Source organism: Acipenser ruthenus, chromosome 3 (assembly GCF_902713425.1).
Source record: "Acipenser ruthenus chromosome 3, fAciRut3.2 maternal haplotype, whole genome shotgun sequence".
Classification (NCBI taxonomy): Eukaryota; Metazoa; Chordata; class Actinopteri; order Acipenseriformes; family Acipenseridae; genus Acipenser; species Acipenser ruthenus.
In genome coordinates this window covers 94,978,418-95,005,902 of record NC_081191.1, presented here as the reverse complement: position 1 = coordinate 95,005,902, position 27,485 = coordinate 94,978,418, and the positions used below count along the sequence as shown (strand labels likewise).

Here is a 27,485-nt window from a genome sequence, read left to right as displayed (position 1 = left end):
CTCAGGTTAAAGAGGTAGAGAGGTGGATGAAGAAGTGAAAGAACATCTCCATGCTGTGCAGGGAGACCCTGGCAAATGAGCAGTAGATAAGAATTATCTACTGTAGGAAACATTTAGGTGAAACCAATCAAACTAAATGCAAAAGCTGGCTTACACACAACTTTTGTTAGTGCTCTCATTTTTAATCTGATAAAAAGGTCAATATAATTTAATATTTTATGCAACCAACTACTTGTGCCAACTCATGTACAGGATTGGCATGGTAATTTAACTTTTTTAATATTAATAATATTATACTGTACTTTAAAACGTTGTTCCATGCTTTTACTACCGATATCAACATGATTTTTATTTGATTAAATGATTATAGATATATGCTAGATCAGGGCTTCCAAAACCTGGTCCGGGGGACCCCAGTGTCTTCTGGTTTTCATTTCAACTGAACTCTAAATTACTTAACTAAACCCTTCATTGAACTAATACTTTGCTTGGTTAGACCTTTTTAATTGTTTTAAGCTCCTAAAAAGTTTCAGATTTCAAGTTACTTATAACATTTTACAGTTAACTTGAAGTCCCCAACTGTTTAAGAGCTGAAAACTATTTAAAATGTCTATTTAAGCAAATGGAAAGCCCTGTGCTATATGTTTATATGTGTTCATAATAAGTTCAGTTTTTTTAGATTTTTATTTCATTTTTTCTGTTCTAAACGGACAATTGTTTTACCTAACTGCATGAGAAGCCATTTCCATTGTAGCAGAAAACAGAACTTACGTACTCATCTAAACCCACCTATACAAACCAGGAAGACTGCTAAAAAGGTCAGTTCTTTGACAAAGTACTGTAGGAAACGGGAACTAAAAGAAGGATAAGCATGGGGACAAAGAGGCCCTGAAGTAGTTAATTACCTCACCTGTTAAACCTGGAGTGGAATGGCTCTCCAGGACCTGGATTGGACACCCCTGCAGTACACATTCTGAAATGCTGTTTGTTTCATATGGACTCTTCCAATTAGCTCCCAGTTTATAGTTGTTCCAAAATGCTTTAACAACCCTATACAACAAATAAACATTACATTTAAGTAATCGATTGATAATAACATTAAATAAATAAATAAATAAATGACTTCCTATTCATGTTTAATGCTGCTTCTATAGGGAATGAGACAATCCTGTTGCTGTAACCAGACACTAATGACGTTGCTGTATATTTATTTAGTCACTGTTAAGGAGCTATGTGCTCTGTGCTTTGCAAACAGTTTACCTACACTTGTCTCAGCATTCTTCCAAGTCAAAGGATTAACGTCTTAAGCTTGTACTCCATTCAAAACTACTATTCATTATTATTATTATTATTATTATTATTATTATTATTAGTAGTAGTAGTAGTAGTAGTAGTAGTAGTAGTAGTAGTTGTCGTCATAGTAGTAGTAGTAGTCGTAGTAGTAGTACTCCTATTTAAAGCCCAGCTGCCCAGTAACAAATACTGGGCTTTAACTGATTTTAAAGAAAAAAAACGGTTAAAAGGACTTTAAATTAAATGTTCAAAACTAAGGGGGGGGGGGGTCCGTGGTACAGAGCACACCCCCTAGAGTCCGCTGGTCGACAAAAGATGTCATGTTGCCAGCGGACTCCGTGTGGGCGTGCTCTAACTTAACCCAGGACCGGATAAGGGCCCTGAACATGGCCCCACAGTCAAAGAGACCCTCCCCAATCATCTTATGCTTCCTGGTCTTGTAAATGGCTAGTTTACCAAGAGCCAGGAGCAGATTGACGAGGAAGTCCCTCTTCCTGGTGGAGCCACGAACAGGGTACCCGAAAATAAAAAGGGTGGGAGGAAAATGCAGCCAGAACTGCAGCAGGAGGATCTTTCGTCCCTGAAACTGTTCTGGCGCGTAGAATAGTCCTATTTAAAGCCTAGTAGGCCGGACTACACCGACTGCCCAGTGGCAGTCGGTGCACCAGCCGCCCAAAGGCGGCCGGAGAAAAAATTCAATTTAGCACCCCTAAAATAGGGGTGCCAACAAGAACTAGGCCTTAACTAAAAAACAGAAAGACCAGAAAAAAGGACTGTAAATTAAATGTTTAATAGAAAAGGGGAGGTGGAACAGAGCACGCCCCCTAGAGCCCACTGGTCGACAAAGGTGGTCATGTCGCCAGCAGACTCCGCGTGGGCGTGCTCCAACTTAACCCAGGATCGGACGAGGGCCCTGAACATGGCCCCACAGTCAAAGAGACCCTCCCCAATCATCTTATGCTTCCTGGTCTTGTAAATGGCTAGTTTACCAAGAGCCAGGAGCAGATTGACGAGGAAGTCCCTCTTCCTGGTGGAGCCACGAACAGGGTACCCGAAAATAAAAAGGGTGGGAGGAAAATGCAGCCAGAACTGCAGCAGGAGGTTCTTTCGTCCCTGAAACTGTTCTGGCGCGTAGAACAGTAGTAGTAGTCGTAGTAGTAAGGGTGTTAGAGTACACTTAACTAAATGTTTAAACTTAATATTGAATATGTTTAAACATTTCAATATCCTATGTAGCTATTTAGAATTTTGGTAATCACTCAGATACCCCAATAGAGTTGCACATCAATGACTGTACTATTGTATAAGACAAAATGTGTACAACCCTAATGTGTGTGTGGAACTGAAAAAGACTTACACTTATTTCTGACAATGGTTTATACCAAATTCAAAACATTTAACACTTGGATAGTGTCGAAACTGTAGACTTAACATCCGTTATTATTATTTATTTTAGAAAAAAATAAGTAAAACCTCTTAAACACTGAAAGAAAATACCAGAGTAGCATTGAAGCATCCTTCAGCTTCCTGGCTTGTTTATTTCTAAATGTTAACAGCTATTATGTCCAAGAAAACAAGTTGCAATTGATTGATCAACAAAGTTAATCAAATGAAGATGGTGAACCAAAAATAAATATATGTACAGTATATATATATATATATATATATAGATGTAGTCAAAAGTTTACATACCACAATAGAAATGTATAATTTCTAGAAATTTCTTGAAAACAAATAATTATAGGAAACATCTTTTTTTGCAAAGGTCTTGCTTTTGTGGATGAGGAGAAAAGTTACTAGAAATAGATTTCTACAATTATTTATTTCAGCAATTTTTTTTTTGCAAAACTCCAAAAATGCTAATTCAAAAGTATTCATACCCTTTGATGCTATGACAGTACTGTCTATAAGGTGCTAAAAAATTCAATATGATAATGCAGAACCTAATTCTGGATTCCAAGTGAAAAAAATATTCTAGATATTTGAAGAAAATTAATTAAAAATAAAAACTGAACTAGCTTGGTTGAATAAGTGTACACCCCCCCTTGTAATAGCAATCCTAAATTAGCTCAGGTATAACCAATCGCCTTCAAAATAACAGACCAAGTTAAGTGGCCTCCACCTGTGTCAAATTGTAATGATTCACATGATTTCAGGATAAATTCAGCAGTTCCTGTAGGTTCCCTCTGCTGGGTAGTGTATTTCAAAGCAAAGAATCTGGCCTGTATGGTAGGACGGCAAGAAGGAAGCCATTACTCAAGAAAGCCCACCTTGAATTCTGTTTGAAGTATGCAAAAAAAACACTCAGAAGATTCTGTAGCCATGTGGCAAAATGTTTTGTGGTCTGACGAAACTAAAATGGAACTTTTTGGCCTAAATGCAAAGCATTATGTTTGGCGCAAACCCAACACAGCGCATCACTGACCTCCTTTTCTTTCCCTCCTCCTCCCCCTCCTCTGATCTCTCTATCTCTGTTCCTCTGGAATCTACCACACTCTCTCCCTCTTCCTCCGCTAAGAACCTCGGAGTCACCCTGGATCCCTGCCTCTCTTATTCCCAGCACATATCCACTCTGGCACGCACTTGCCGATTCTTCCTGAGCAACATCCAAAGAATCCGACCCTTCCTCACCAACTACGATACCCAGCTCCTGGTCCAGGCCCTGGTACTCTCCCGCCTAGACTACTGCAACTCCCTCCTGGCTGGCCTCCCTGCGTCCGCCACCCGTCCACTCCAGCTCATCCAGAACTCTGCTGCCCGCCTGGTGTTCTCTCTGCCTCGCTTCGCCCACGCTACTCCACTACTTCGCTCACTCCACTGGCTCCCGATCACTGCTCACATCCAGTTCAAGACTCTTGCACTAGCCTACAGATGCCTTGACCAGACTGCACCCAGCTACCTCCAGACCCTCATCTCTCCCTACACCCCCACTCGACCTCTCCGATCCGCCTGCACTAGAAGACTGGCTCTACCTCCGCTACGCTCCCCTGCCTCCAGAGCCCGCTCCTTCTCCACCCTTGCTCCGCAGTGGTGGAATGACCATCCTACAGATGTCAGGACTGCCCAGTCCCTGACCACATTCCGGCGCCTCCTTAAGACTCACCTCTTCAAACAGCACCTGTAGAACTCCTCTGTTTGTATCCTGGGACACTATCACCCTTCATTTAAATGTGCTTTATTTTGCTCTTATCTGCCCCCTATTTTACTGCATTTAATCCTGTACTTCAGAATACTGTAATCTGCCAAGTGTTTAACCTGTAGTATTTTGTATTTAATCATATCCTGATGTAACTATCACTATTTAATCATATCCTGATGTAACTATCACTATTATCTTCTGTATTATTGAATTGTGGTTTGTCACACTTGTACTTTGCTTGAACAAAAGTTATTGTATTTCTTGCTCTTATTGTATTACTTGTATTGTAACACTTGAAATGTATTTGCTTACGATTGTAAGTCGCCCTGGATAAGGGCGTCTGCTAAGAAATAAATAATAATAATAATCACCCAAAGAACATCATCCCTACTGTGAAGCATGGTGGTGGCAGCATCATGTTATGGGGATGTTTCTCATAGGCAGGGACTGGCACTTGTCAGGATAGAAGGGGAAATGAATCTAGCAAAGTACAGAAAAGTCCTTGAGGAAAACCTGCTGCCCTCTGCAAGAAAGCTGAAACTGGGACGGAAGTTCACCTTTCAGCATGACAACGACCCAAAGCACACAGCCAAAGCTACACTGGAGTGGCTAAGGAACAAAAAGGTAAATGTCCTTGAGTGGCCCAGTCAGAGCCCCAACCTAAATCCAATCGAAAATTTGTGGCATGACTTGAAGATTGCTGTCCATCAATGCTCCCCAAGGAACTTGACAGAGCTTGAACAGTTTTAATATTGCCAAATCTAGGTGTGCAAAGTTGGTAGAGACCTATCCCAACAGACTCACAGCTGTAATTGCTGCCAAAGGTGCTTCCACCAAGTATTAACTCAGGGGGGTGGAGACTTATCCAATTATGATCTTTCAGTTTTGTATTTTTAATATATAATTTTTTTCTCAATAAAAACTTCTTTCCCCTTAACAGTGTGGAGTAAAAAAATGCATGAAACTCTGAGGCACTGATACAACAAAATGTGAAAAAAGTTAAACGGTGTGTAGACTTTCTATAGGCACTGTAAAAGGGTCAATATGGGACAAAGTAAAGAGCTATCTGAAGACCTTAGGCAGCAAATTATTTATTGTCATAAGCTGGAGAAGTTTCTATTATGAGGAAGTACAAAACTCATGGTACTGACACAACGCTCCCTCGGTCTGGAAGAAAGAAGGTTCTTTCACCGAGAACAATAGAAGAATTTTGAAAATGTGTGAAATGTGTGAAAAATACCATTTTGTGCTTTGATTAGACATCTTAAAAACTTCTAATAAGTCTCATGCCTTTTAAAATGTGTGCTTATGTGTTCCATTTCTCTTACTATTTTAAATGAATTTGCCTATTTGCCAATTGTCCAAAATTTTCAGTTCCAGTGGCTTGATTTCATATGCACAACAAATCAAAACAACCTAGGCATCTAATAAATGTGCACATTACTGTACATAGAGATGGACGCAAATTAGGCAATTCATTGAGTTTGTGCATCCCTCGTCTGTCACCTTTTCATGCTAAAAGTCCTTTAAAATTAAATTAATGTTTGTAATTGTTCTGATTCAGACTCTGTACATTCACATCTTGAATAGAGCACATACAAAACATGAAATAGCTGTGCCCTTCTATCTTCTATATTTCCATCCTGTGTTTCATTGACTGGATAACTAATAGAGCTCTCTGGAAGCTTGCCTGGGTCGCATTATTATATGGGCTGACTACTGAACTTGGTGTAGAAGAGGTCAAGGTCAGGTTTGTATTTCTCTAACTTTATATCTCCAGTTAAATGGTCAAATGCCACCCTGCCCACACTTAGCATGTACTGTTTACACCAGTATGCTCAGGGTTACAGCCTTTTCAGTTTAAATAAAGGTTATCACTGTTTGACAACCTCTTTTGATGACTAGTTCTGCATCAGTATTTACCATCTGATCATGAGATGTAAACCAGCTGATTCTATCGAAGATGTTCAAAGGCATTTTCTAAAGCTGTAGGAACACAAAGCCACATTTTCAGGAACAGTGACTAGAAACCTGGAGACCAAGTTTGAGGCAACTTTGCTGTATCAAACCACAAGTTTTGCCTGGTGTGCCATGTAGTGGCCTGAAACATAGTCTTCTAAAACCTAGTTCCAAGCCACAAAGTGGCTGTGTTCCCTCAGCTTAAGATGGTAGACAGCTATTCTATCCATCCATGGCATGCAAATATTCACTGGACATGATCGAGGGCTGCGTAGAGGAAGAGACCTCGGGAATTGATAATAGAAGACGAGTTTATAACTTAGAGAAGAGGAAGGAGATTACCCTTAGCTCGTGGAGGGCCACCCTCACAGAGGTGAGACCAAACCATTCGGTTTCTAAGACTGGGAAGCAACTGATACTTCCCCCAAGGGGGATCTAGAGGAGAGAAATGGGAAGATGACAGTGATAGTTAAATTTGGCCAGGGATCCCCCTTGACTCGCGGAGAACCTTCCTCGCAGAGGACAAAGTCAGCGGTGGCTGGGCTTCTAAGGTTGGGGAGTGAGCTTCACTTACCCCCAGTGCTTAATTTGTAAATCGGGAGGTCCCGGAACACATAGTGAGCGCGAGAGGGGGGGTGTTCCGGGGGGGCTCTGAGGTACCGGAACGCATGAGAAAAAAAGTGACAAACACAATGTAGCCAGACAATGTAACTATAACCTGTGTTAAGGTGTCATCTTTAGCCTTGGCTACAATGCTTGCTGCCGCTAAATGGGTCTTGGTTCGGGCATGTTCAAAAACCTTTTTTTCTGAGGGCTCTTTGTTATTTTTTTACGTCAGAGGCAGAGGATGTTACTGTACATTCCACCCACTCTTTTGCTAGTTTCATCCCTCCAGTCTTTTCCGGACCCAAGCTCCCTACCTTTTTGCATGTAGTACAGCCCAGCTTTGAATTTTGCATGACAAGCCAGGGGTTATACGTTTGCTTTTTCTTGAACTGAGCCTCCGTCCAAACTGCACCTGCTCTGGGCAGTTTGTCGGTGGATGCACTGTCCTCCCTGGTGATGTGTAGTTCGCGAACGAATCGTTCTTTTTGAACGACTCACGAAGGTGAACGATGGGAATCGGATCAGAGTCCCCATTGAATCGGTTCTTTTGATTCACCCTATGAACAAGCTGCGTGGCGCAGGAGTCGAGTTACCAGTCAAAAGTCTGTCAAAAGTCATGAGGTGATTCCTTACCTCTCAAGTCTAGCTGATTTGTTCGTTGTAACAAGGAAACCGGGTTGTCTCTCAGCTCGTTGAGTGTTATGAAACTGAAGACCGTATGTGCCATGTTGGATCCAAATTCCCGCTTACTTAGTGCTTGATAAGAACTCCGTGTGAGCCAAAATGGCGTCAGTTACATCCTCCAGACCATAGCTATATATCTATGATCGGTGTGTACTTTCTAGAGTGCTGCTTCACGCTGTCAGAAACTCAGATTACAGGTTTGTGCACCGTAATTTTATTTTTTATTTTTCTTACAGTTCTTCTTAGTTTACTATGTACGTAACCTTGTGTAAATCCGCCACATAGGCTACTAGTTGTAGCCTATGTGTGTTTGTTATTTTTTATACAGATACAACATTAATCATATCTATAGTTAACTATTTTGCACAAATTATGATTAATACTTCTAAGCCATCTTGAGTAAAGTCAGCCAAATTACTAAATAATATTAATAATAATAATAATAATTGAGATATATACCTAATTTCCAAAATAAATAAATACAAACAACTACTGGTATTGTAACGTTATTGTACCCAAGGCTTAATTATATAACTTGTGATTACATATTTGACATTGAGGAATGAATGTATTTTATACATGACAATTTACAACTACGGTTAAATATTTTATAATTTAATAATGACGGCGATTCACCTTAGTCCACAAGGTGAAACGTAGTATCAACTACGATACAACGACCTTTTAGGAGGATATTGCACATTCTAACGGATGACGTTCTTAAACGTCTATTATATTTTATACGCACATTAAATATACATTTTCTAAATATTATTTTACTGTGTTAAACACTAAAAAATTCTAAATATATACACGTTTAAACTTTGTTTATATAAAATGTACATGTTGCGGTTATGGGTGTGCTTCAACGTGTGATTGATCACATGACTAATCCCAAAGGTTTACTGGATAGAAGAGGAACAGGGCAAACAGCGTTTTGCTATGTGCTGAATAAATACCACAGATTACTTCCACAAATACCACTCGTTCGAGCCTCTCTTTTTTGTTGTTGTAAAAAAACAATGGGTGACTCCAAATGTATAGAAAAAAACATGTAAGAAATGCAATTGACTATTTTTTTTAAAGATTAAATATAAATTAGATTGATACTGATGGCTAAACAATGCTAACGGTTCAAACTGTTATGTTATCTCCAGGATTCTAAATATATATTATTATTATTTTGTCAAACTATATTGAATTTAATGTTTATGGACCCAGTCAACCAAATATAGCTTTTGTGATGTGCAGTTCGTGAACGACTCGTTCTTTCCGGTTCAGATAAACCTACGTAAACAATCTTAATGCGGTCTACATTGATTGGTTTTGTGTCATTGAATCAGTGAATCAAATGAACGAAATGAATCGATTCACCATACTGAACTGAATCAAATGAATCGAGTCACTAAAAAGAATCGAACTGCCCATCACTAGTCCTCCCCGACCCCGTCCCCCTCTCCCGCCGAGTCTGATTCACTAGTGGCTTACTAGCTAGTGGAGGACGTGCCGGTGGTGATGCTGAACTGGTGGGATTAAGCGCAGACAGCGCTGCTAGCTAAGGCATCGCCATCAGGAGCAGTTTCCCCCTCATTTTTGATTTGTCTTTCCTTTCCCACGACACGTTGCAAATTCAGTAGCGACGACCAGCCTAGGCTACGTGACGTGATTACGTAGGGACCTCTCGCTAGCTGACCACCACTGTTTCAAGATCAGTTACTTACCTCGCCGGCCTGCCCCATAACCTCTGTGTACAAATAAGAGAGCAGGTCTGGAATCGGTGTGGCAGGATACGATGATCTTTTACGGGGGACGGGAGAAATAACGAGGCAGAGGCAACTTTAACTGATCGCTTTTATTAGAATGTTTACAGTGCAAACAGTGGAAAAAATAATAAATCAGGTACCGCAAATTAGGTGCCGGAACGAAAAAAGTCAAATCTGAGAGGTGCCGGATCCTGTTCAAGAGGGAGACCATTGCAGAGGAGGGAACAGTTGCAGTGGAGGGTGCAGTTGCAGTGGAGGGTGCAGTTGCAGTGGAGGACGCAGTTGCAGAGGTGGAGTAGCCGAATAGAAGAGGAAAGCACAGTGGGGGAGGAGGCGAGGATGGTGGAAAACAAAAAACGCAAGACAGAGAGCAAACTCAAGGCTTGAGGTTTAAATTGGGGATTATCAGATGTTATTAGTAGGAAGGAAGTGGCGGGAGGAGCCCTCATTCATGGCCCCCGAATAACACCCAAGTTTACAATAAAACATTTCAAATTATAGTCACACTATTTAAGCATTTTTTTTGCTTTTCATGAATTTTCTTACACTTTTTGGTCATTTGGCAGCACTGAAGATTGAAATCCTCTCTATTTATCCACAGAGCAGGGATAGCCCAGGAAGTAACCATGGGAGCTTCCCTCAAACCTTTCCTGGAGAGACCATCCACTTAGTAGTAGAGGGATAAGCCATCACCACGCCCATCCATACTTGGCCTCTTTACTTGAAACTGTAAAAAGTGCAGATTGTGCCAAATAATGGTGTTTTTTAGGGATGTGAACTGTTGTCCATTGAAGGATGATTTAGGACTACCATACTAATTTCATTGGTGGCCTAAGCTGGGTTTAAATCTTCGTCAAGAGAAAGGCTAGCCCATTAACTCACCATTTCAACTGTTATGTAGTTGTGCAGCTACTGAAGAATGTATTCCCCCGCAGTGGTGGAATGACCTTCCTACAGATGTCAGGACTGCCCAGTCCCTGACCACCTTCCAGGGCCTCCTCAAGACTCACCTCTTTAGACAGCACCTGTAGAACTCCTCTTTTCCCTCTGGACACTTTATCACTCTTCCTTAATGCGCTTTACTTGCACTTATCTGCTCCCTATTTTACTGCATTTAATCCTGTACTTTACAGAGTACTGTAATCTACCACAAGTGTTATTCAATCTGTACTATTTTGCATTTAATCGTATTCTGATGTAACTATCACTGACACTGTTATCTGCTCCGATATTGAATCGTATTTTGTCATATACTTGTGCTTACTAGAATTGAAGTCATTGTATTTTATCTTGCTCTTAATTGTATTAATACTTGTACTATGATTCTTGAAATGTGTTTTTTGTTTACGACTGTAAGTCGCCCTGGGTAAGGGCGTCTGCTAAGAAATAAATAATAATAATAATAATAATAATAATAATAATAATAATAATAATAATAATAATAATAATAATAATAATAATAAAGTATATTGGTTTTACTTCTTATTTACTTTTACATACAGTGCAAAACAGTGCTAACCTTTTTTCTACTGACCAATAAAACAATATCGTTCACACATACAGACTTATCAAAATGTAGATTAGATAACATACAAACCTGGCACCAGAACTATTGGGAATACTGGAAAACAAAGGCGAGGATATGAATATAAACCCATTACTGTTAAAAAATAAACATCAGAAAAAAAAATTTCCCCTTTACCCCATTGCTGAGAAGATAAACTCTCCCTGAAGGTCTGAGGAGCAGTAAACAAAGTAAACAAGTCTGGGTGTAAATATGTCAAAAAAGAAAAACATCTCCGCCGTGTTTAAAAATAGTCAGAAAATGTATGAAAACAAGAGAAAGTAAGACAATTGTGCACATACCTCGTCTGCTGCTAGGGCTAGTGAATACGATGGTTACCATGGCTAGATCTGGCTATGAAGTGGACTCTGGAGGCCAGGCTTTGTGTCTGATCTTTCCCCAAACAGAGAGCCCTGATCCAGGCAGCAGGTTTGTGTACATTGGGCAATCCAGTTCCAATATTCAACAGACCACTGCTTGAGTGCTTTTGCAAGCTATTTAGTTAGTAGTTAGTACTTTAGTACCTGTCATATAATTGAAACCTTAAATACCTTAAATATTGAAATTACAAAAAAAGAAATAAAAAACACATAATACAACATTGAACGTTCACTTTTATAGCAAAGGGCAGTAATATTACTACTAAGGGCCTAATGGATTTCCATTACAGTGTGTTACCCTTTTCCACAGATAATTTAAAAATCATTGTTTGCATTGAACTGCCCATTGGGATTATCTTTAATAACTGTCTTTTGGTTCCCAATAAAGAAAGTTTCAGTGGTTCAAGATATACATAAATAAGAAAGTACAAGTTTTGTCCATGATTAACTGTGCTATCCAATGGTCTTGATTTCTTCAGATTTTGCTTAGCAAACAAAATTAAGTTTCCAAAAAATTACATCTTTCATTGATTCCAAAAAATACCTGGTTTGAATTCAACAATCCCTACTGAGCTCAATTAAAGATGACATTAGCATTTTCGTTATGTTATTGGTAAAGTACAGCCTACCCTTTTATGCTCTGCTCCTACTGTGAAAAACAATTCACCCCATGTTGTGTAGGCTACGTATAGTATAGGCTACAGGTAGTCCTATAATTCATAGTGCATTTCTTAATGGCATTGGCTAAAATCAACATGTTCCTATTTTAATGCCACAGGTCTACGGATATTATCCCAGTTGCACTGTAGTGTTTCTTGGAAATGTGCCGTAAATGATAAACAATTCCAAGTAAATAAAGGAATGTATTCCCTTGCGAGTAACCTTGTCATAAGCAGTAGACTAGGGACGCTGGATTCAGTAGATACAGAAACTGGGTTGAAAACCAGTAGCTGAATGCAGTCCAACGACTCAATGCAAAACAGATACAAAAAAGTGTAAGATAATAGGGAATTAAATTATTAGCAACTCTCACTGACATGAAAGTTAAAAGTTGATCAGTCTAGACTACTAACAGAAAACAAAACTTTTGTCAAAATGAAATACATTTTTTTAAACTTTAAAATGTTTTTAACCATTAAAGTTTAGGTATTTTTATTTATTTATTTAAGCTGTTGCTGCGAGTGTACATGTGTTGTTTGTGGATCCCATATTAAACCTTTTATAGCTGTTAAATACATTTTAGAAATATATTTTTTTAAACTACAGTACCGGTACTTGTATATTTCATAAACATAAATACACAATTAGCATGTCGTCTAGCTGTAAAATACGTGTGTGAATTGTTCAGAAAGCTGTAGTAAAGTACAAATGGGTTGTTTTTATTATTATTATTAAACGAGTAATTTCTTCTTACAGAACAGCATCCGTGAACTGTTCGGTAGAAATGGCATTTTGTAAGAGATTTTAAATGACTGTTTTGCATTTATCTTTTTTTCAGGAGTCATACAAATCTAATTGCTTAATCGCCTTAATTCCCTGTCCAGTTTAACAATGAGCAAATAAAACGATTAAAAGACCAAGTAAGATCTTAAAACTTTAAATGTACACTCTGTTATCTGGGATATAAAACAGTGGAGCACTTTAATTATTTGTTTTGTGAGAGGAAGATGTGATTGTGAAGAAGTAAAGTTAAAAAGTCTATGTAACCAACTGCGCCCAACCTCCTTCTAACAACTTTTTGATCAGTTTACACAGTGCAAGGATAATTCTTTAAAAAGTACTGCAACCCCATTCTGAAATGTGTTACCCGACTTATTCGCCTTACCTTTCCCATATCAGCCCAATCTGTGTGTTTACTTGTCCATCAGCAGCCCAGTCCGATGAACAACCTTTGGTTCCTACGATAATGTCACCGTTTGCGACACTGCTAGATAACAGTTAATAACATTAAACTCATCCTCACCCATTGAATTTGCACAGATTGATAGCAGTTGTAGTTGCGAATTCTGTTTTTTTTTTACACTAGGCTTTCATGAAAAAAATGTTATAGCATAAACAATAACACAAGAGAAGAAAAAACAACAGCTAGACACTTTATAAAGTATTTGTATTATCATTATTTAGCTTTCTTTTTTTTTAAATCAAATTCTCAAAGAACATACATTTTGCATTCGGACCAATTATTATTATTTTTTATTCCATTTTTAGTAGCTTATGTATTTCGTGTACATTAGTAGTATACTATTTTAATTAGTTGTAAGTTGCAACAAATAGACTACTTTCATAGTCGACCCTATAGACTCAATACCTATATAAAAAGCCTATCGATTCAGCGATATGCAAAACGGTAACTAAGAGTTACTATAGATTCTGGGTAAATAGCTTGCAAAAAATGCTTTCAGATATATTATTTATTAATGTATTAATGCATCAATGTATTCATTTACAAACGTTTGGCATGCTGCTTTTTAAGTAGTTTTGTGCGTGTGCGTGTGCGTGTGCGTGTGTAATAAAACACTGAATATAGCGGTTTCACATATCAGGGAAGATAATCTTCAAGTTAAATCTTTCACACTGCCTGACAAATTTATATTTACTCCAAGACAAGCTTTAGAAAAGAAAAGAAAAAAAAACTTGATGTAATTGATGTTTTCCCAGAAAGGTGCAGTCCCTCCCCTCAGCTCCAACCCTTCAGGTGAAAAAAAGGAATCTTTAAATATGTTTTGTCTTTTGTGGGATAACATCAGAAGGGTTTGTCTGCTTGAGCCAATCAGCTCCCTCCCCTGCCATAGATTGCAGCTATAATACATAGCAGTAAAGGCAGAGTCTTCTCACAAGCGCCTGCCTACCATTCCATTCAGACCCGTTTTTTATCTTCTGCTCGCTACAACGACCCGATGTGTTCCGTTATCAAGGACCTGAAGCCTGTCATTTCCGCACCTGCCTCGATAGGGATAGGTGGATAGTAACAGAACGAGAAGAGAGACAAGGACATAGCACGAGAGAGAGAGCGAGAGCGAGAGAGAGAGAGAGAGAGAGAGAGAGAGAGAGAGAGAGAGAGAGAGAGAGAGAGAGAGAGAGAGAGAGAGAGAGAGAGAGAGAGAGAGAACCAGAGATAGACACTGAGGCTTCAAGTACAATAATTAGATTCAATGGACGAAATGCTGCTGTTGACAAGAATAACGCTTGTGTGCTTGATCTGCTGCTCTTTGGTGTCCTCTGGGCTGGCTTGTGGGCCAGGCAGGGGCTATGGAAGGAGAAGGCACCCGAAGAAGCTGACTCCTTTAGCCTACAAGCAGTTCATCCCCAATGTGGCCGAGAAGACCCTTGGGGCCAGTGGCAGATATGAAGGGAAGATCACAAGAAACTCCGAGAGGTTTAAGGAGCTGACTCCCAACTACAATCCTGACATTATCTTTAAGGATGAAGAGAACACTGGGGCTGACAGGCTCATGACACAGGTAGAGTCAAGCACGTTTCTGATGCTATGCATTGACACTATTGATGGAGCGTTAGAAATGAGACAGTGCAACAGCTTCTGAACTTTACAGTCGTTTGCTGCTTTAGTATTCAGATCAGTTTGCCTTTGGCGTGCCTGTATTTTTTACATGGCCTGAAATTGTGGTTATGGGTGTCCCCAAGGCTGCACTTAGTGTACACAGTAAAGAAGGGAACCTTAAGTGTATACTGACCGTCGGGACTCTCGTTCACTAGAACTGCAATGCACGCTTGCCATAGCTTAGAGTTATTTCTCTAGTATTGTATTATATGAATGTAAATGACATAGAAGCCTCAATTACACAGTATACCAATTAAAAGCTATCTAAATATAGATCGGGATAAATCGACCGGTCCCTCTGTTTTACGTCTTTAGATCTGAGGAGTCTCATACTGCATTCATTCGCAGTTGTGTTCATCAGGGCATGAAAATATTGATATTTCTTTAAGGGTATTCTGTACACCATTGCTACTTCATGACGGGCGGGACTTGAAAATGACTGCCACTAAAAGCCTACAACTCACTTTTTTTGTTCTGCATAAGGCTGTTTTTGTTTGCAAGTCAGTATCGAGGAGGGAATCGTAATGATAATCCATTGACAACATCAGACGTGGTAAATTGTGTTACTGCTTCAGAAAAACCAGGGAGCTCTGTGTTTGAATAGACTGGTATCTGTATGACCTGCTTGCATAGACGAGTTCACATTAAATATGGGTAAGAAATGATCACTGCAGATAATATGTTCAGCATTTACTGCTGGCTTGTGAATATGTCCCTGCTGTAAACGCTTTGAATTTTCCCGAGAAGTAACGATGTTTTCAGCATTCACGAGATTTAATAAACGCATGGGTGCTAGGGAAATAATTCTGTGGCTATCCTCCTTAAATATTACAGGACCCAGGAGTAGTGTGATGAGGCGCGCGCCTGCCTCTCTCAACCACAGTGATGCGCGAGCCTCAATTAAATATTCACCCTGTGGTGCGCGGTGCGTGCAGTCAAGGATATATTTCAATTGCGTTCCCCCTTTCTATATCTTGATAAGATTCCGTTCAAATTGTTATAGCCTTGTGAGTGACAGAGCTTCCATTCCATCATAGAAGAGTCAGCTCAGTCACACATAGCCCTCGGTCATCGCGATTGGAAGCTGCAAGACAGTGATCTGCACCAAGTCAGACGCATCTTGCATTTTCAACTCCATTTCTCTTGTATCGATCGGAACGGCTAGCATTTCAGCGCCGTCTCTGGGATTATTCGTTTTATAGCCACGATTTTAACCTTTAAATTATTTCTCAAATGAAACAGTATAAATATATTGTATATATGTGTAGTCACTTGGTATTGTAAAGACAGCACACACACACACACACACACACACACACACACACACACACACAAACACACACACACACAAATCGCAGCATTAATTTGCTTGTAGACACGTTTCTTGCCTGCCGTGCTTTTAATAAAGGCTGCAGCACAGCGCAGTCACTTCCTTGGGAATAGTCTTTTCTACTCGGCTAGCCACTCTCGCTACATTAGCTGGCAGCGTTTGAACTTATGACCTTCTGCCAATTTCTCTAAAATGTAAGAAGCAAAAGCAAATTCGTATTCTTTCAATAATATTTGTAGCAATTGAAATAGAAACGGAGTGGTTTACTTCGCAGATACGCGACTAGTGTCACCGGTGTAAAATAGACAACATCTCTGAAAAGGAAATGCCGCTTATTTGGTACTTAAACGCGACAGGTACTGATATACACACGCGTAATTAACTTTACACTCGTGAGGGACTTGCAAAGATAAATTAGTTCTAAAGAGAGCATTCGACAATTTCAAAATATTAAGGTGTCAATTCGGGCGTTTGCTTTGGAGGTGAACCCTATACCTGCGTTGGTGTCGTGTACAAATCAAGCGTGGACGCACAGCTGGTCTTCCTGTAGAAATAGTTTTTTTTTTTTTAAATCCAAGTATGTTTGTATAAACGGGCGGCCTCAGGGATCTTTTCACAGAAGATAAAACTCATTTCTGGTGTGGTTTCCTACAATGTAAATCATACACCAGTTCAAGTTATTATGGCAATAAACGCATAATACCCCGAGGGTGTACATATAATGAGTTGGATCAGCTTGGAGTTTACAGGGGAACCGTTTTAACTACAAAGACATATCTCGTAGGCTTCTGTGAAACTAGAAGGGGATCACCTCAAAGAAACAGTTTGTGTATTAACCCACAAGCGGGCTTCTTTCTGAATAAACATCACCGCAGTGTAGCCCAGCCAAATAATCGCTCCCAATTTAGAAACCGTGCTCGCAATGAAATAGCCGCCAGGTTGTTTGCTCTGACAGGTACATGTTAAGTGTCTCCTCTAAGCAAGTCATTTGTGAAGAGATTACGAGCTGGCAGCGAGGGCTTGTTGAACAACTTTGTCTCGGCTGCACAAAGCGTAAGCAGAGGATTCCCGCTGGGCTTCACGGCGACTGCACAGAATTGGGTTTGATTTGCGGCACACGACCGGATGAATTAATAAAGAGTTTGGTCTTCGCGGCTTTTGACTGGCAATCCTGCTCAGAATGTGAAGGGAGAGAGGTTTTTGGCATGGCCATTGCTTTCTGCGTGCTAGAAGTTCTTAGGATAATCTTCTATGCATTTGATCTTAATGTTCCATAATCTCTGTAGCGGGTCGTTTTGGGATAAGTACAGACGCTTCTGATGCCATAATCAATAGGACTTTTGCGTTGCACACAAAATGACAGTCTGCAACATACATGTTAGGGAAAGACCAAACAGACCAGTGGCAGATTGAGAGGAAAATTTCTAATTTATATTATTTACTTCGCTTTAAATATGGCCAACATGATTTTTTTTTTTAAAAAGTGGTGGTACAGTCTTTGAAAAATATATTTTTAGTTCAGCAAATATCTTGCTTTAGTCGTTTTGAAACTCTGATTGTAAAGTTCTGGTTAAGCAATCCAGTCACGTCCCTAAAAGTATTTCTGAAAGAATAATGAAAGTTTCTTTCCCATTCTGAGAGCCGTGAAAAGGGTCTTTGTTGTGTTTTATTTGACATATTGGTAAAGTGTTGGGCACAGTTGTCCCGGAGAAGGCCAGGCATCTCAGCTCTGAGTCTTAGAGAGTGCAACCCCCTAATTATAAGCGCTTTTATAAAAGTCCTGGGTATAGCCAGTAAAAAGAGCAGGCGACTGTGTTAATGGATAAACCCAACACGTTATTATAATTTGAAAGTTGAAAGTGATGTCCAAGAAAACAAACGTGAAAATATCATATAACATGCCGTCTTAAAAAAAAAAACACACTTACATTTAAAAAAAAAAAAAGAATTGAAACGCTATTCTGATAACAAATGTTACTGTTTAGATTGGCGAGTGGCGGCTTGGTGACCTTAAAATAGGGATATACATATCTGAAACGATTCTAGCGGGCTCAGATTGATTATTAAATATGAGTCACCTGTTCTGGCAACGTGAGTATCCGGGTTATTAGTATTAAAGTCGGCTAACATCAAGTTCGTCACAATTATCTTTAGTTCTCGATGACTTTAACACATGTACAGTATGAAACAGAAACACTTTGAGGGTTAATTCTAACCTCTATTTCTGTTTGCCTTGATTACTCACAAGCACAGTAGTAGCCGAGCAGGGGTTTATGGTAGCATTTACACAATTAATAAAGGATATGGTAACGAATGTAGCTTACATGAAATATATATATGAATTATAATTATAATTATATGAAACGCGAAACCATTGACATTTTTTGAACTTTCGAATTCTACATTTAGGGCAGGAGAAATAATTGACATACACTTTTCAGTCCATTTATCAATAACTAATTACAAACACAATCCCGAGGCCTCCACAGGTTCATTGCAAACAACTGCAGCTTGCACCTTACTGAGTGATTTGTAAAACGTAAAACTAAAGCGTGTAAGAGCGGATAAACCCATCAGAAACAAACTAAAGATAATGTCACTGATGTCTCTCGTTCGGTCTTTGCTTCTGTGCACAGGAAAGTTCAGGTGACGTTATTGAATTTGTGGATACAACAAATGTGCAAAATGCCCATGTTTTTGTCGGTTTGACAAGTCGCCCTTCACACACTAAAATGTTATTACCGTATAAAGGTTATACATCTATAAAACCCTGCTCTTTAATGCTATTGTGATTACTTATGTTCAACGGGTATTCGATGTGTAATGCTCAGTGTATTTTGTTATTTTCCTTTTAGAGATGCAAAGACAAGCTGAATTCTCTCGCCATTTCAGTGATGAACCAGTGGCCAGGGGTAAAGCTGAGGGTCACGGAAGGTTGGGACGAGGATGGGCACCATTCTGAAGAATCGCTTCACTATGAGGGGAGAGCTGTGGACATCACTACCTCTGACAGAGACAGGAGCAAGTATGGCATGCTAGCCAGGCTGGCAGTGGAGGCCGGATTCGACTGGGTCTACTACGAATCAAAAGCCCATATCCATTGCTCTGTGAAAGCAGGTAAGGCAGTTGTATTATTAACATACACGTCCGAAAGCCCCTGAAATTCGTCATTCATTGACCGATACTCGTTAAAATCATTGTGGCATCGCTAAATAAATATACAAATATACACATACACACATACATACATACATACATACATACATACATACATACATACATAAATAAATAAATGTGTCCATACCCATTCCAACACAAGTATGTTGTGGTGAATCGGAACAGCACAAGTTAGTGTTAAAACAACTCGATCATTCTGGGATAACTAAATGAAACACACCTTGTTTGCGCAACACGTATTATGCTGATATAACACAACAGCACTATAATATGTTGATTAACACATTTGTAATGGGTTACCCCAGTTGCACCGCACAGGATCTTGTTCTGTATTAATATAGCACAGCAAGTTCAAAGCTTCATCGATCCCCATCCATCACCAGTTATAATCACGTGTCGATCATAGAACCAGATGTATCCAGTTAATGTTCGCATATAAACCCACACATTGAGCGAGCGTTTACAAGTTAATTTAGCTAAAAAAAATCTTGCAGGAATCAATGTTTTTTTAACACGCGTGATGCATTCCAGATAAATACTGGAAAGATATAGATAAATACCATTTATCAAGGTCTATAATCCAGCAATTTACCACATGCATAATAAAAAACATCCATTCATAAACCTTCCATTTTTTCTTTTTTTTCTTTTACACCACTACAGGTAATGCAAAATAAATGCAATAAAAATGCAATTCTTGTAGTGATCTTTATTTTGTTTTCGCATACTGATTATTTTTAAATAGATGGTAATATGGTATATGTACTGCCTTTAAAAACACCTCTTTAGCCTTACTCCTTGTCTATAGTGAAATTGAATATTCTGAAAGTTTCAGACACTTCAAAGTAAACTATATATCGGCAGGTTATTGATCTGAAAGTGTTGTGTATTTATTTTTAATTCCTAACAACAATTTGTAAGGAAAACCTGTTCGCGCCCTCGTTATTCGGTTTACAGTGGACTGCAGCTAAACGTTCTGTGTTCTACAACGCCACACACAGTCCTCAAAATGCAACCACACTATCAAATAAAAGCCTTTAGTGTCACTTCTTAAATATGTATGTCAAAACTGAGTTTAAATGTGAGTTCATTTAATATTCCCAGCGTTTCCTACTGAAACTAGTTGAACATAGGCTTTATTCAGTGAAGAACAACTGGAAACAAATGAAAACTGCTTTGAGTGATCATCAAGATGCATACACTGTCCTTAAATTAATACATTGGATTAATAAAAAAAACATTCTCTTAAAGGGAATTCGTCTTACGATTGTTGTAAGGATGAGATTATTGACTAAATAATGGGGTAATGATATATATATATATATATATATATATATATATATATATATATATATATATATATATATATATATATATATATATAGTTCAGTAAGAGGAGCTGTAGCTATTTTCTAAATTATTTTATTGTTTGCATTTTGGTCAGCTATATAACACCAAATGGATAATCCACCCCACGCATATTGTATTAAGTATTGAGTGGCAAATCTTCTGTTTAACATTCAAAACACACGTTGAGCTTTTTAGATCATATTTAGTCCATGTCAGGCAAGGTCGTGTGACTGTACCAAATGGATCTGAACAGCGCAGTGTTGAATTATGTCAGCTCAAGCTGGGTTCCTGTTGTCCCGCCCCCATTTCATGCCAGTGAATCCTATGAGAAGATTAAATGGTGAAATTCCGTGCAGGAAGATTCCATTCTCTAGATCTCTATTTGCTAAAAGTATGATCCTGGAGATTGGAATGCAAAGAAGCCTTCTCCCAAGGCCTGCATTATTGTCATCGGGATAGACAACAGAGAGGCATTGGAGGTAAAAAAAAAAAAAAAAAAAAAAAAGGGGGAACATTGATGAAGGTCTGCTCGGAGCATTTAGAGACTTTGCCTTCATTTAAATTTCAAATACACATCTTGAGTGCTTTGGAAAAGTGGCTCTGCTGTGCAAATAGTGCTTGCAATGGCCTGGTTTTGTAGGGTATGTGTGTGAATTGGCACATAGGGGTTTCTGCACCTGAGCTAATATGAGAAAGAAGCTGGGAAAAGTGTAAGTATCCTCTTGTCCATGAGTGGCTGCATCTATTAGCTAAATTAGAATGACAATGTGCGCTCTTTATTGGTTTTTAATTAGAGGAGCCCAGCTTTCGCTTCTCAAGGCAGAGGGTTTTTCACACCTCGCTCTATTCACAGGCGTGTTTGTAGAGTTTCTTAACTAAGAATTGTATTCAAGGAGCCGTGCAAATGCAAATACTGTTGGAACCATGGCTTTACTTTAGACAGTAGCTGGTTCTCATTGGAACTATCCACAACACAAACAATGTTGTGTTTATCGCCGCTACGTCATTTGTGAAAGGGCGCTTGTAGTTCTGCTGAGTTCCATTAACCGGGAGCTACAGAAAGCCGTTAACAAATCAATACAGCCCTCATTTTTACCATCCCTCTCCAATTAGAAAGCTATTTCCTGAGAACACGTCGGGGTTCTTTGTAATGCTACAGCTTTCCAAACTGATTGTCAACGGGATACCTATTATTGTGGTGAAAAATAAATAAAGCAATGTTGGCTTTTCACAAACTTTAATAGGTAGTTATGATGCTGCCTCGTATATGTCATTTTAGTGTCCAATGTGAGAAGATCGAATTAAACAGATTGATGGAGAGATAATATTAATAACAGTTTCTTTCCCTTCTGTTTTAGAAAACTCTGTCGCTGCTAAATCTGGAGGCTGTTTCCCAGGGTCAGCCTCGGTGATTCTGAGGGATGGGAGAAACAAGCTGGTCAAAGATCTCAATCCTGGAGATAAAGTGCTGGCCGCCGATGAGCAAGGGAACCTAGTCTTCAGTGACTTTATGATGTTCATAGACAAAGACCCCGAGTCCAGAAGAGTTTTCTACGTGATTGAAACGGAGGAGCCCCACAAGCAGATCGCCCTCACTGCGGCGCACCTCCTCTTTGTTGCCGACAGCAACGCCACCGCTGGTTTTCATTCAATCAAAGCAGCATTTGCTAGCAAAGTTAAACCCGGCCAGAGGGTGTTCATAACTGAAGGCGTCGGCAGCCAAGTGAAACCTGTCGCGGTGAAAAGGATTTATTTGGAAGAGTATGAAGGTTCCTTTGCCCCGGTCACCGCCCAGGGAACCATTGTGGTCGACCAGGTATTGGCCTCTTGCTATGCTGTAATCGAAGAGCACAGATGGGCTCACTGGGCCTTTGCACCTGTAAGACTCTCCTATGGGGTCGCGTCTTTGTTGTTTTCTAAAGACCATTTAATCACCAACAGCACCGTGCAAGACGGCGGGGTCCACTGGTATTCCAACGCTCTGTACCAACTAGGGACTTGGGTCTTGGATAAGGGCTCGTTTCACCCACTTGGGATGTCAATAAACTCTAGTTGAAATAGCTCAATAAAAAACAAACATGAAAAATAAAACAGAAAAAAGCGAACAGAACAAAACACGAACATAGAACTAAAGATACCCCAAGAAGTTCTGGAATATTTATTTTATTGACATTTACAGTGTCTTAAAAAAAAAGAATAAATGGGCCTTCGAGAGCCTTAAACGTATCTTTGAATAATTAATTCTCATGTGAACGTTTGCTGGTCCCAAATGAAAGGAATTCAGTGTTGTGAGACCAGACAGGTGTGCAGAATCTATTTTTCTATATTTCAAACAAACAAACAAACAAACAAACAAACAAACAAACAAACAAAACCCCTAATGTTCTGTGCATATGTGTGCGACTGACTGTTAATTTGTGGGGGAAAAAACATACTGTGCTTCGTGGGGGTCTATAAATTATATTTTTATACACAGAATTGTAAATTAGATTTTTGACAGAGCGTTACTTAATGAATTACATTTCGTTATTTGAAATAGTGTAAGATATGAAAATATATTATTTTAATTTAAATAGTTGCAAAAATATAAAGTCTTGGCTATCTTGTACTGTTTTTGTGTTTATGTTTATTATTTTTTATTATTATTATTATTATTATTATTATTATTATTATTATTATTATTATTATTATTATTATTAATATTATTTTGTAAACTGTTTGGAAATTGCCGTTATTCTAAAAATAGGACGGATAGAAAATCTGTCCTTTGTAAACAGTACTTTTTTAATTTCAGAAAATATTTTTAAGAAGTGCACATTTTGACGATTTCATAATATGATAAAGTGGTAGTACAGAAAACCAAGATGTTTCAGTTGATGAATTAAAAGAAATAACTGCTGTAAATTTACTAAAATGTATTTTTTTTTTGCATATTTTGTAATAGTTAAATAGTTTTATAGACAGACCAGATGTACAGTTTGAATAGTATATAAGTGTCCATGCCATCTAACTATCATAACGAAGCAATGTGTCGAAAGAAATGTTTAGATTTTATTATTTATATGTTTTATTACAAAAAAGAGATACAGGAAATATTCAAATGACACCTGCTATATACCTGCTATTGTGACTTTCAACAAAACATGCGTTTGTACAATGAAAAGGGAATGGCATTTAGTCTTTGTTTTATTGCACATTACGTACCCCAATAAACCAAACCTGGTGTAAAACACAACCTTGTGTTAACTTGGAACCAATATGCCCAGAACCGAACTATTTACATGTTTGCTTGTTTTGACACCATTCTCATGCTGCATACAAACGTTTTTGTGACAGCCTAAACGTATTTTATCAACGCAGACACCGTGTCTTCCCCCATGCAAGCATCGGATCAGGTGGTATTCACGTCTACACTTCCATAATCATGTATTGTACCCGCATAATAATTCCTCCAAGCAGTTCAATCAAATTTCAATATAGCATGTCCTATATTAATTGATTAAATTTTAATGAGACCAGCTAAAATGTGCAGAATATACATCTCAAACAAAATAAAACAATCTTCTGTGCATGTGGAGTTCAACTTTCTTTCTTTCTTTCTTTCTTGCTTGCTTTCTAAAGAAGGTTCAGTTAAATTCAAAGTATAGTTTGAGAATTCTAACAGCTTGAAGAATCGGGCACACATTTTCCTTGAACTATGCAAGGCTTTGAACTCTATAATGTCTACCTGTGGAAAGTCGAGGCTCGATGTTAGATTAAACGTTTAAACCCTTTCAGAACCCCTTCGCTAGGCACAACTGACAGATTAAATACGCTTCTGTTAGTTACTATATATATATATATATATATATATATATATATATATATATATATATATATATATATATATATATATATATACACGTACGTACATGATGCCACCCTAACCTTCCAATATCACTCACAGCAAACCCTATAGAGAATCCAGGTGCAAACTCCCAGAGTCTGCTGAAGAAACTGGATGGGTTTGGGTTTTTTTTTTGTTTAACTTGGTTATCTTTTTAAACACTTTAAATGAAAAGCTTCACAGATGTATTGGTATAGTGTTTAGTAAATTTGCCAATTAAACAATTCACTTCAACGACAGCGGATTTTAACATAATGTCAACGACTCGTAGGCTATATGGTTTGTTCAAGGCTCGGTCAGTCAGAGCTTTCCTAATTTCCTAACCACGGCCTCACACGCGTTCTTACATTTAATGTGTAAGGACGTCAGTCTACGCTTTATTTTTTATTGATCCTGTGCTCCATTTCCCAAGAAGTCAGACCCGTTTCCAAGCATACCTGCTGCTTGACCTGTAAGAAGCAACAGCAGAACACGTCTGTTTAAACCATTTCATTCCTCACATTTAAAAAAAACACAAACAAATAAGCACACAAAAAAGAACGCAAATACAAACGAATAACCGTCCCATGATTGATCTCAAATGACATAGAGGACAACAATAATCTGCACTTTACACTATAAATCATTTGTGAAAGTCCAATAATAGTTTAAGATAAATCTCAGTGTACTATGTGTTTACTGGGGGAGGGGGTACATTTGCATGAAATACACGTTTTAGAATTGTAACTACTATTATTATTATTATTATTATTATTATTATTATTATTATTATTATTATTATTATTATTATTATTATTATTATTATTTAAAAACTATTATATTATAATACTACTATTATTTAAGGCATTTTTACTTAAATCTTTTACTGTGCCACGTTTAATAGGAACATTTTAAGTAGCCTATCACTTACATACAAAAGACAGAAAACAGACCACTTTGTCTTTTTCTACACTAGACTACTTATCTAATATTTAGAAGTATTTGTCAACGAAAATAATACAGCACCCTACCTTGCAGAGAAACATTTCCTGGTATTATTGCGACCTCTAGTGACTATATTTTATTTTGAGTCGAGAGTGGGAACAATTTTCTACAAGATTGTGGTATGAAGCAAAACCGTCACACACTCAAAAAGCAACGTCTGTTATACTTAGAAACCTATAAACAAAAGCAGAATCTAAAAATGAACCATATAAATGTTTCCAACCATTACAAGCAGTTTCTTCAGAGAAATAAAACATCTAGAACTTGTTACATCCTTTTGGTCAGTCTATGTTTTTTTTTCTTCCATTTTGCCAATGACTTTTTAATTATTCTATGAGCGGTCCTCAAATCGATGGTTTTGTGTGAAACGCAACTGGTGGAATTGAAACACACGAAAACGCGGCCACATGTAAACCAAATATTTCAAAATGATTTTCAAAGCAAGCTGTGGAAGACCGGTCTTCAAGACCCTAAACCAAAAGAAAGTGGACGAGATGAAACTGTCACAATGCCTCAATTTTAAAACTGAATTGGACCTTTGCTCAGAACCCAGTGGAACATTCCCAGTGTTCTGGGGGCCGTTTCCCGTTAGCGATGGAAGCTGGTGTTTCAAGAATAATCTCACGATCCTCTTCAACTGTTTACGAAAGCCCCACGTGAAACGCCAACTTAACTAATGATCGTGAAGGGCATCGCGGATCCATTTGAAACACACGTGGTGCAAAGAAGTATATTCTTGTTTGCAGAGGGAAAAAAACGTACACAAAGGGAAACGTGTTAGTGATGATGGCAAAATAATTTAAAAAATGTATTTACTAAAACTGAAATTGAAATACTTGTGAATGCGGGAGAAGCTAATAAATCTCGTTTATTTAGCAAGCAGAAAACCAATGTAACAAATCAAGCTACAATCAACATCAGAAAATGAAAAACGGGCTGCGGTCAATGCTCTATTACCACAGCTGTACATGGGATCCCTGGCGGCATACATGTGCTTGGCCAAGAATTCCCTGCTGATGCTGACGTGTCTCAGAGGGACAAAGCGCACGAAGAAGCGCCTGTAGACAGGTTTCGTGAGGAATGTGAGGCAATATCAGCACCTGAGATATCAGAGCCATCTGTACATGGGGACCGTAAGAGTAAAAACAAGAACACTTGTGGATGCAACCAAAAGTTAATCACAATAGAACGCGAGAACATTGACATACTGGGAAAAATCAACACGCATTTGGAAAAAATACTAGCGAAAGCAACATCAAGAACTTGTTGCTAAAAAAAGAAAAAAAATCGAAATTATGTGAAAGCAGCATGCAGTTGCTGAGGCACGTGTATTTGCGACCCAGTATTTCAATTCCGTTCATCATACCAGACTCCTTGGCAGAAGGACAAGGTGGGTGTGGGTGGGATTGCAGCTATGGTCAAAGTCAGTAAATTAAATACATCAATACACGTATTCTTATGTTCTGACCCTGTACACCTTTTATCTTTATTTTGTAGGATGCCAGTTAAATCCCTGTCCAACATCCGTGGAAGCAAACCCAGCACTCAACCTTCCCAATAAACAATAAACCATATACATGTACAGTCCTCAAAATATATTTCACAAACCCTAAAGGGTAAACAAAAACACTTGCACAGGACCATTGTGTTTATATATATATATATGTATGTATATATATATATATATATATATATATATATATATATATATATATATATATATATATATATATATATATATATATATATATATAGGCATGCAGTGTACATATGGTTGTTTTTCTCCTTTTAATTTTAATATTTCACCAGCT

At 38.4% G+C, this 27,485-nt stretch overlaps 1 protein-coding gene across 1 annotated transcript; it reads left to right on the top strand.

Moving 5' to 3' along the window:
* Nucleotides 1-14,175: 14,175 nt before the first annotated feature.
* LOC117394189 (sonic hedgehog protein) lies at nt 14,176-24,039 on the top strand. Its single transcript, XM_033992256.3, has 3 exons — nt 14,176-14,849; nt 19,133-19,394; nt 22,163-24,039. Exons 1-3 carry the CDS (start codon nt 14,541-14,543, stop codon nt 22,858-22,860), a joined length of 1,269 nt encoding a protein of 422 aa, XP_033848147.1. The 5' UTR covers nt 14,176-14,540; the 3' UTR covers nt 22,861-24,039.
* Nucleotides 24,040-27,485: the final 3,446 nt, after the last annotated feature.